The 11,652-nt window shown below is 41.6% G+C and overlaps 1 protein-coding gene across 1 annotated transcript in view; it reads right to left on the bottom strand.

The window, feature by feature from the left end:
• LOC106818573 (large subunit GTPase 1 homolog) overlaps positions 1–10,613 on the bottom strand; it is a 12,534-nt gene extending 1,921 nt beyond the window's left edge. Inside the window, exons 1-12 of the mRNA XM_014823270.1 lie at positions 10,502–10,613; positions 8,982–9,108; positions 8,387–8,504; positions 7,974–8,060; positions 6,994–7,080; positions 6,001–6,144; positions 5,626–5,707; positions 4,920–5,354; positions 4,571–4,672; positions 3,466–3,609; positions 1,592–1,715; positions 1,218–1,297 (exon numbers count right to left, since the gene is read on the bottom strand). Of these exons, the coding sequence (XP_014678756.1) occupies positions 1,218–1,297; positions 1,592–1,715; positions 3,466–3,609; positions 4,571–4,672; positions 4,920–5,354; positions 5,626–5,707; positions 6,001–6,144; positions 6,994–7,080; positions 7,974–8,060; positions 8,387–8,504; positions 8,982–9,108; positions 10,502–10,591 (1,620 nt within the window). The 5' untranslated portion in view covers positions 10,592–10,613. The remainder of the gene's footprint in view (positions 1–1,217; positions 1,298–1,591; positions 1,716–3,465; positions 3,610–4,570; positions 4,673–4,919; positions 5,355–5,625; positions 5,708–6,000; positions 6,145–6,993; positions 7,081–7,973; positions 8,061–8,386; positions 8,505–8,981; positions 9,109–10,501) is intronic.
• Positions 10,614–11,652: the final 1,039 nt, after the last annotated feature.

The following is an 11,652-nucleotide window of genomic DNA, read 5'->3' as shown; positions in this document are numbered from 1 at the left end:
TGTGGACGTCCCTAGACCACCGAGGCTTAAATATTGTTTGGAAACAGTCGGCATTTTGCCCAGAATTGCCAGCTTTTTTCACTCTGCCGTTTCTTGTGGGTTTTAAGCAAACGCGCAGTTGAAATGGGAGCAGCTAGGTTATGTTTTTATATCAGGTGTGTGATTATGTCCATGCCGAGTATTTGTAGTTTCTACTTGGAGATTAGCGTAGTTGATGGCGGATAATCGTGCGGCTTATAAGTGCGCGGCCCCAGGCCAGTTCGATTACAAGTAAAAGCTCGCAACAGTAGTAAGGTAAAGATGCTGGGACACATATCATCTACGGCTAGTCAGTCACAATAGCCCACAATGAAGAGTGTTGTATATTATTACACCAGGTTTTATATACACCCACCTACTAAATAGGGATTATTTGTCAGGTAGAAATGTTGAGCGAGGGCCTTTATATTTATTTTAGGTTGGTATTTATATTATATTTTATATTTATTATCGTTAGTTGAGCTATGGTATAGTAATAATATATTGTATTTGGGTAAATTAGTAGTTTTTTAGTCTAATTTCATTTAACAATAACAGAAAAGTTTATGAAATTTGTTAAGCTGTACATTCCAGAAACAAAGAACATCATTGCTTATTACTTACTTCGTGGAAAAAGTTCTCGTCAATTTGTCCGCTGCATGTTTTCTCTTGAGCCTTGCCTTTTGCCGGCGCATGCTTTACGTGCGATTTCGGAAGGACTGGAAAGCTGTGATAGTGTTCTTGCTTGACACCAGGTGGCGCAAAAGAAGATGTACGAACAGCGTTCACGCTATATAAAAATATTAATGCTCATCGATTATAGCTGATAGTGTGCAGCTCAAGTTACCATACAAGGTTTGATAAATTTGGCAGCTTTAATTAAATATTTTAGTAATTATTAAATCTACTGATGGCTATCTTGATTAACACCCTAGGTGCAGTCACAATCCAATACAGATCAGCACACAAACACAGAATCTTAAAGCTTATTTCACAACTACATATATTCACACTATAATAATATATATAATGCATATAATACATATAATACAACAGATGGTTTCAGAATAATTTTTTAAGTAGTACTGCATGAGAACAGACTGAACTCATATTTGAGCATTTGCGCCTGATGGCAGAATGGCAAATCATCGTCACCGTTTCATCATATTGTGCTGTTAAAAGTGTTCCCTGACACTTACTTTAACGTAATCTTTCAGTAGGATTCTCGCACCCCTGGGTTCGTCCGGTCTACCAGCATTTGTCATGTACCCTCGCATATCTGAATCAAAAACAAAAATCTTGTCCACGTCTGTTCATCTGATCCCAGAGATTACGAGCATAATTACACATCGTCTTTCCTGCATCTATCAAAGTCAAACCTATATACGCTGCTATCTCTGCTATACGGGAACCAATGATATTCATGCCTTTCATAAAAGCCATTGTTTGGCTAAGCATCCACACCCAACATCACATTTACCAAATTCAAGACAGTCCTGTAATTTCTCTAGCTAATATCTTGTTGATACAGCACAACTGTGTTTGAATGCACACAAATATACACTACACTCACATGAATATGAATTCAGTAATTCCTCAGCAGTGGCTGGCCTGTCTTGTGGCTCCCCCTCCTGGGGCTTCTTGATAATAATGCTGTAGATATCTTCAAACACCTGTCTCGGAAGTCTTTGACAAAGGTGATGAGGGTTAGTTGTCAAGGGAAATTAAGCAAAACAAAGGTTCAATAGCCATTAAAGCTACCAGTGTAGTGTGTGTGCGTGTGTGCATGTACGTGTATACACTATATGCATGGTAAACGTAATAGACTGTTAAGCATTACTTTGTTGTTAGTGACACAGACACAGACATCAGTAAACATAACACAGACACAGACACAGACATCAGTAAACATAACACAGACACAGACACATGCACTGACATCAGTGACACATAAACAAGACATCGGTGACACAGCCATGAACACAGATGGCAACAAAGACACGAACACAGGCAGGAACAAAGACACGAACACAGGCAGGGTAAAGACAAAGAAAACAGGCAGGGAACGAAACGGACACGACACAGGCAGGAAACAAAAGAACCGAAACCATGGGGTTCGCGGTGGGAAGCCCAGACAAGAAAAACAGGCAAAAACAAAGATCATGAACCAGCTGGAAACATCGCGCGGAGACAAAGACATGAGACACAGGCAAGAACAAATTACACGAAACACAGGCAGGAAACGAACGACCCGAGCTCAGGCAGGAACACAAGCACACGACCACCCGGCAGGAACAAAGCCGACAACCAGCAGGACCACGACATGAACTCAGGCGCCAGGAACAAAGACATGAACAAAGATACAAACACAGGCAGGAACAAAGACACGAACACAGGCGAACAAAGACACAACAACAGGCAGGACAAAGACACACCACGAGGCAGGAACAAAGACATGAACTCAGGCAGGAACAACGACCAGAGATGTAACCAAGATACAAACCAGGCAGAACAAGACACGACACAGGCAAGAAACAAAGACACAGAACACAGACGGGAACAAAGACACGTACATCCAGCAGGACAAAGACCCAGACACAGGCAGAAACAAGAGACACGAACACAGACGGGAACAAAGACACGAAACACAGGCGGTGACAAAGACATCGAAACACAGATTGGGCAACACAAGACACGAACACAGGCGGGAAGCAAAGAACACGAAACACAGATGGGAACAAAAAGACACGAACACTAGCGGGGAACAAAGACACCGAATCACATACGGTAACAAAGACAGGACAAGGCAGGAACAAAGGACACGAACAAGGCAGGAACAAAGACACGACACACAGGCAGAAATAAAGACACGAACAAAGCACGGAACCAGACGGGAAGAAGACAAACACACAGAGCAGGAACCAAAGACCACGAACAGCCAGACGGGAAAAAGACAGGAACAAAGACACGCAACACAGGCGCGGAACAAAGACACCATCACAAGCGGGAACAATCAAGACCACAAACACAGGCGGGACAAAGACAGCAAAACAGGCAGGAACCAAGACCACGAACACAGGCAGGAACAAAGACACAAGACACTGACAGGCGGGAACAAAGACAGCGAGCACAGACAGAACAAAGGACAACAAAACACAGGCGGGAACCAAAGCACAACCAGGCGGAACAAAGACACGAACACAGGCAGGAACAAAGACACGACACAGGCAGAACAAAAGACCTCGAACACCGCAGGACCAAAGACAACGAACACAGGCAGGAACCAAGACACGAACACAGGTCAGGACAAGACACGAGCACAGGCAGGAACAAAGACACGAACACAGACGGGAACAAAGACACGAGCACATGCAGAAACAAAGACACGAACACAGACATTGAACAAAGGCAGGAACAAAGACGTCGGTGAAGCAAAGTAAAGGATATGAGTGTTGTCGGGGCGACGTGGTCACGCATCTGGTCAATGGGAAGGATTCCGCTGAGCACCATGTCAGCCTTGGTGGCGATGAACGTCGGCATGACAAGACCCGGGCAATCACACAACATCAGTGTCTCGTCAACGAGCAACGTCTGCAAGGAGCGAGAAAGAGAGCGGCGCGGGAGTTAGCGGGGCGCTGTTGTGTTTATAAAGTAACGACAGAAGAACCAACGTTTATTATTCTAATACGAACAACAAATTTATTCCGCCGCAGCCCAGGCCGCCACGTTGTAGAATGCCACTGGCTTCAGGGAAGTACTTGGCGTCACCTTTTGGGCCCGTTATGCAGGGTCTCCAACCCTGTGAACTCCAAATGCGGAATGTTCCATAGGCATGGCAGTGCTAGGAAGGTCTGGGGATTCATGCCCCCCCCCCCCAGAAAATTTTGAAATATTTAAGCCATTTTCCTGCACTCTGAGGCATACTGTGGGCCATATTCTCATGTCTGATAACACTATCTCAACCCTACAACCCTTGTCTGATTAGCAGACAAACTACGCGACACCTTGCAGACAGCGCCTGTCTGACTAGGCTGTTCCATTTACCGTAGACATGCCAGATCCAAAATGCCTGAAAAAAAAACAATGTGTCCAAGCGAACAATCAGTGCAAATTTTGTACAGTGCAACTAAAATGAGGAATATAACCTTGCCGCTGCAGAATGCGGAAATTAAGCCTAGAAATCGTAATGATTCCGCAGAATGAGGAATGGTTGGAGACCCTGCGTTATGGTGCATCTTACAATAATCTCACAGGTGCGAGACACGTTCTCAAATGCAGAGACCGTGCAGGGGGAGGGAGTGGACTGAGAGACGTCCTTGAACGAAAATATCACTGGGGTCAGTGGACTGACACACACCATGAGTATATCGACCATTAGCAGGGGTTAGTGGTTAGTGGGCAGGGAAACATGCATCCGTAAATGCACGGAGACCAAAAGATAATATGTGGTGGCCTTTATACACAATGATGCCTTGCGTGGTCTTCTAACGGACGTGTGTGGCAAATACAAACTTGCAGCAGATGTTACAGCAATACGAGATGATCTGTTTACCTGGAAATGTTTCGTTTTTCCAGGCGTTGCTGAAACGGCTACTTTCTTCTCTTCAAACAAGGCATTTATGGTAGAGCTCTTGCCAACATTGGGATACCCAACCTAAAATACAATCAACATTGATTATTAAAGTTATACTACAGAATTTACATTATTTATAATAATAAATAACAAAATAATAGTACCGAAAATGGCAATAATAATAAAATTTAGAACATAATATCTAATAATAATAGTAATAATAATGATTATTATTGTTATTATTATTATATACGATCATATCTAAATGATTATATGTGAACATAAACTCTTATGCATAATCTTACAACTCGTTTCTGCGTGTGCTCACCAGCCCAATAGTTGTGACGCCAGGAACGTGGGTCTCTCCCTCGTACATCGTTCTAAAAGCATCCAGCAGCTCACTCCTACTCAGCAGCTTCCTTCTCCATGCCTCCTCCTCTCGCGTTGCCTCCCTCCTCGTATCTTCTCCGTTGCCGCAACTCTCCGAGGCGACCGCACCGCATTCACGGTCCACATCTTCCACCTGGGTAGGTGTCCGAGCGTGCGTGGCGGAGGCGACGGATGCAGCAGCAGTGGAAGACTCGGCCGCGGCGTTGAGCCTTAGATCGCCCACTCTTACATCTACATCGTCCTCATCCTCATCCTCAGCATCCTCATCCTCATCCTCATCTTCATCCTCATCTGCATTACGGCTTTCGTCTGACGAGCTGTCGTCAGCATCAGCACCACTGTCACTGCCGTCCCTCATATCCTTCTCCATTTTCTGCGCACACAAACATACCTACGTTAACTACTTATCTATTATGTACTATTTATGTCACCGTGTTATTAACTACTTCCGAGGTGGGCTACATTAACCAGCAACCTTCGAATGAAACGCAACCAGGTGTTGTCCTTTCGACTGATATCCACTTCAAACGTTAGCATGATACAGCTTTTTACACTCTTCAAGGCATTGCGTACAGGTCGACAGTAACTGTGAAGAAGGTGTAATGAATAATAACTGTAGATAAAATTCCACTCGCAGATGATACCTTAATGTCTTCCAGCTCAGCCATAGCAGAGAAGAAAATCGCTCTTATGTTGTTAGCATCAAAGTATTCGAGCCAAATTTGCCTGAAGAAGAAGTAAAAAATGACAGGAAACTCAACAGTGGCCACAATCATCATGAGCAGGTATCTGTTCTATAGCAATGACTGCTAGTACTAATTTATCCGTATATTTATGTCGCGTACTCAGGGGAAAAATAACATTTTTTTTTCACGGGAGCTCTTTTTCAAAATTCTGTGGGAAAAATAGCTCGTCAAATTTTTTTACGGGAGCTACTTTGAGCCTCACGGGAGCGATTTTCGGAGGTTTGAAGAGCGAATCGCTCATCGCTCCCGTGTATTTTTTACCCTGCCGCGTACCTCTGGGCTGCCGTCAGCATGTCAGCCTTATTCACGAGAATCGCATTGAGCTTGTTTGGATTGACCTCCTTGACATATTTCTCGAGATCTTCGCAGCGAAACAGCAGTGGATCTCGTGCATCAACGATCTGGATTACGACGTCACTACAGCGACACAAATCAGATATACATCATAAGTAGAGTCCCTATATACAGAGAGTTGCACCAACTCAGGATTTGATGCCATGTTGTTTCCAAATGTATCCACCCCGCTGCCGCTTAAGTACAGCGCTGTATGGATACGCTGTACAATGGTCCGTAGTAATTAATTAGACTAATAGTGCTTCAAAAAACTCAAAATTTACAGAGATTATAGCTAAGACATGTGTCTATGTGTATCTAGATTTCTAGAAATGTAACTCAAATCGTTCGCACGATATGATAGTTTAATTGCACACTTTCTTACCGCCATAGCCGTGCGTATCTATTTGGAAACAACATGTCGTCCAGCGACCACGTGACCGATAGTTTTTCGACTCATCATGGCGCAACTCTCTGTATATAGGGACTCTAATCATAAGAGGGGTGTCACACCGATAACACATACTGGTTAAATGTGTTTTTGTCATTCACAGATACAAAGTTACGAAGCGTTCCCCCCATTACCATTTAAAACATGGCGTGATGCAACACAAACTGGTTAGAAGGGTTTCCGGTCATTTTCAATACAGGAGAAAGACAAGGAACGATTGTCACAGTACTGCCTGCTACAAGGGTGTAGTCTGATTGGTGGAAATCAGATAGTTAGTTCAAAGGTTAAAAGGCTTCGCAGCTTTTTGATCAGAGAACCGACGATGGTTCACGGGGTAAAAAGCAACTGAATTCAATGACTTTTGGTAATTGCACACAATGTTATAGTTTAATGAACACTGATAGCTCCGTAAATCACCGTAAACTATTGTACTTTTCTATTTTAAATTTTGTACACCATTGCTTGACGATATAGTAGCATACCTTCTTTCGATCACTCGCCAAAGCTGCCTCCAAAATTCCAAGTTTTTCTCATATGGGGTCATACATATGTGCTCCATTTCTTGCAGCCTATAACAACAGTCATTAAGTGTGTATTTTTTCGGTCAATTTACGGTTTTATTATATGTATCATTGTTTTTTGGCGACTATAACAATCAGTTTGTTTTCTCACCTGTTATACTAACATAGCTATGTACTAGTTTACTAATAGAAAGTTGCTAGTTTTTACTGCAGGAAGTATTCGACAAATTTTCAAATTCACCTTTAATTCAAGTCACAAAGCTCGACATCGAAATGAATGCCAGAATAAATACTCAGGACTGCACGTTTTATCGTTTGCACGGCTTAAAGTTGCAAAACCTCGCAGCTAAATGCATATATATACCTACTGTGAGCTTGCATATGTGGCAAAAATTCACTACCAACTCATTTGTATCGCTACGTTCATAACATTTCTTCTCAAAATCTAAACGAAATTACTTCTCTTACGAAAGTAGCACCACAGTGATGTTTACACATCCGGGACACAGCGGAGCAATCGGCTCGATTCATTAACAGTTCCTTTCTAAGATAAAACAAGTTATAATTCATTATTCGATGTTTATTCAGTACAAAATTTTGAAATTTGTTTTTATCATATCGTTATCTATATTACCTTATGCAATCAGGAAACACATATAGTGTTTTCGTTCCAGGAACTATTTGCGCTAGCGTAGGGCTACTGCTAGATGTGTAAAAAAATCGTGTCCGACACGATTTTGAAAATCCCAATGTTCTTAGCACTTCTCTGGCTCAATGAGAACATTTCGTGATGTTTGCACACTGCAAGTATGCTCAAAGTAGGTCTATATAGGCTTTTTGTTGCGAGGTTTATCCATTTGAAAGTAAACGAGCATAACAGTAAAGTGCTGTGTCCGTACACGTCTAGGGGGAGGGTAAATGACGTATCGCGGCCTGCTTACTGTGATAGGCCTCGTCGCCACTCCAAGAAGCTCTTCTGCTCTCTCTGCTGCAACTCCTCTGCAGATGTTGTCACATCCCACTCTGGTCTGCACGTTGATGTGTGAAACAAAATCATATTACATACACGTGCCTGTATATATATCCATGATAACACGTAACATGATACATGACACACATACACTATAAATCTAATATCTACGATTATAAACGACTGTTGCCCAGTTGATTGACCAAAAGTGATATGGGTATAAAAGAACTATCACATTAACTCAGTCTATTAACATTATGTCCACATACAACTTACATTACCACATTTTTTATTACGCATTGCACGACAGTCTGGCTTTCCATACGAAGCCTCACATTCACACGCGTGTTATAATTCATTGTGAAATGCACACGTTCTTCTCACCTGCGTGGAATCTTTAGCAACTCTCTGTGCTTGTCTTGTACGTCTTGCATCAAGAGCAGTTCGTCTGTTGATGGAAGCCCACCAGTTTGCGAGTCCACCACTTTGATATTCCTTTTCTCTGTGTATAAACGCACACACACACTAATATAAACAGCTGTTTCTGAATTTTGTCCTGTTACCACAGAAACACCATTATTCTCTAGTTAATTAACATATTATCAGCACAACTATGTATAGATGCTCATGTTCACACAATTATCTGCATGTTAGGGCTAGAATCCCTGTTGTTATTTATATACTCTGTTACTTTAAATGTAATGAATAATTATTATTGTATTTCACGTCATATTTTCATACAATAACAAGTCTACAATAATGCAACCAGTACTACAGAATTCACCTTACCAACCAGTACTACACCTCAGTGAGATAACCGCTCTCCCTTGTCAAATTGTCAACCTAGCATTCCTTTTACAATGACCTTACAACATTTATGAATGGCTAAAAATTCACTGTCAATAATGCCAGACAGATTGGATCGTTTATTAGCATTTAGACTTGCACACGTGACTGCATGGTGGTCCCGCATTCGTACCCGCAGTGAACTCCCTGCCAGCCAGCTCAGCCGTTGATAAGAACTCGTCAAGCGTGTTCTGCTCTGTGACGGAGGTTAGGTTCAGCCTATTCCAGTCGTAGCCATCGTCGAGTTGACTGGTATGCAGCTGCAAACAGAGAGTATGGGAAAATAAGCATGACATGGTAAGAAATGAAATTAACAGAACCCTGACTGGCATTATTACCATAGGCATAGACTCAGTTGTTCAGTTGGTGCTCCTAATCCATATACGATTGGGTATACGGGTCGGGGCCGGGAGAGACGATCAAATAGTAATACTAATAGTAATACTAATAGTAATATTATCAGGAGTGAATAATAATAATTAATAGATCCAGGGGCAGATCCAGGATTTTTGAAAAGGGGTGTCCAGGAAGAAATAAAGGGCACTTTTTCCTGCTTACTTTTTCTGGTGTTTTAAAAAGCTGCTGAAGGCCACTTAGGGAGGGTTTTGGGGACCTCCCCCAAGATTTAAAAAAAAAGTGGTGCATTCTGAGAGCATCTGAGCAGTAATTTTGATGTCTAGAATGCAAAAATTTCAGTATCAGATCCGGTCTCCCGGACGCCTGCGGACCCCTCTTTGCCCATTTCTAAGTTTTTATAACGAATTTACATATATATAAGTAAATCTTTATCAGAAAAACTAGCGCTAAACAAGATTTTTTTATGGAGACAATATAAAAGAAGTGTGTGTGTGTGCGCGCGCGCGTGCGTATGCTTTTTTCCCTTTTTTTGTGGTAAAAAGGGGGGGTCCGGACACCCTCGAACCCCCTTTTGGATCAGCACCCGAGATAGTATTATTATTCACTACTGATATTTTCATATCATTTGCTGCTGTACGGTATAACTATGGTTAGTGCAAGTATTATGACGTTCTATTCTGTATACGTAGTTGTTGGTTCGCCTATCAATCATTACCACTATCCTACCAGCATCTAGCTCTAGTAGTAGTACTTAGTGATGTCACGATCATCGATTATACTCGATCATCGGTTGAACAGTGGCTCGAACCAAGCGCTTGGTTATGAAAATCCATAATCGATTTAATCGGGAAAAAAAAAATTTGAACAAGAAAACTTGGAAAAGTGATGAGAATCAGTAACATGTATTATACACACAGTAGTAAACAGTGCAAAACAAACAGTAAACAGGGCTAAACAAGCACATACATGCACACACGTACATGCGAACGACGTTACGCACACGCAGGCATTCAACACCCCGAGTAACCGATTGTAATCGATCATCGGTTACTTGGGTCCAACCGATGATCGATTACGAAATTACAACCGATTGACAACACTAGTACTACTACTAGTACTACTACTAGTACTAGTACTAGAGCTAACCAGCATCATGCATGACACATGGTGCAATCACTGAATCAGATGAAATTCTGCTCAGCTAATCTGGTGTACCTTTTCCAAATAGGTTGCAGGGGTTATTTAGTGACACTACTGCAGTAACTACTAGTACTACATAATCTAAAGAGAACTCACGAATGTTTCGGCAGTTCCTCTTGCTTTCCCGCTATACTTGTTCTTAATAATTGTATTTCCAAGACCAGAACTATGATTCTTCTTCCCCATGTTGTCTAAGCTTATTATCCCACCAGAGGGTGGTCAAGTCAGTGTTTGCAGGTCTAGTCTTTAATAGACTGGTACCCGTTCGCCACTTTCACTCCAGCATATATCCTTCGCTACACTGACTTAGTTACACTGACTGTGTTAGTGTAGCGTGTGGAACTGTCGACCGCGTACCAGTCTAGTCTGGTCTTACTTTAATATAACGTAAAAACTTACTAAGTTACTACATGTTACACATTTCTACGTTTTAATTAGTTTAAAATGAAAACTAAACGTTTGTGTTATAAGACGTCTACTTAAAACAGAGTTATTACGCAAAATAATCTCGTGAAATAAAATCGTGATCTGCCTCGCGCCACACCGCACACGGCACACCTCTCCGAGACATAACGACGTAAACAACACGCGGTTTAGGTAAGTTGTCTTGATGAAGGAGCAATATTATACAATATAGCTCCTTGATCGTGACTACCTTTTACATTGATATCAAATAATCGTGAGTTCTATCTCTCTCTCTCTAGTTTAATGAAAAATTTCAACAAAATAATGCATGTTTACCTGGACGGACTTGCGGCCCCGGTGGCGGTTAAACTTATGGCTGTTGCTCCTGCAACGGTACCGTCGCCGATTTTTTTTCTCTTAAAGTCACGGTACTGACGGTACTTACGCCTGATTGGTTGAGCTTGTTTTCTCGTGATATACATAGCACATCCAAAATTATAATTTCAATATGTCGCAGCAGTGTAATGGTTAGCACGCTGGCGCCAAGTATGAATGGTCGCAGGATCGAATCCCATCCGTTTTTTAATTATTTTCCTGTTTTCTGTATTTTTCTATCTTTATCTGTTTAACATTTTTTTTCAATTAACGCAAATATTTACATGATTTATTTACAACATTTTAATAACAACAATTAATTTTTACAATTAAAAATTAAATTTTATTAATTTAATAGGGTTAGGGTTAGGATTAGGTTAGGGTTAGGGTTAGGGTTAGGGTTAGGGTTAGGGTTAGGGTTAGGGTTAGGGTTATCGTATATATCGTATAAAATCGTATATATAATA

This window comes from Priapulus caudatus, unplaced genomic scaffold, assembly GCF_000485595.1.
Source record: "Priapulus caudatus unplaced genomic scaffold, Priapulus_caudatus-5.0.1 Scaffold2350, whole genome shotgun sequence".
In the NCBI taxonomy this organism is placed as follows: Eukaryota; Metazoa; Priapulida; class Priapulimorpha; order Priapulimorphida; family Priapulidae; genus Priapulus; species Priapulus caudatus.
This window is presented reverse-complemented; position numbering and strand designations above follow the sequence as displayed.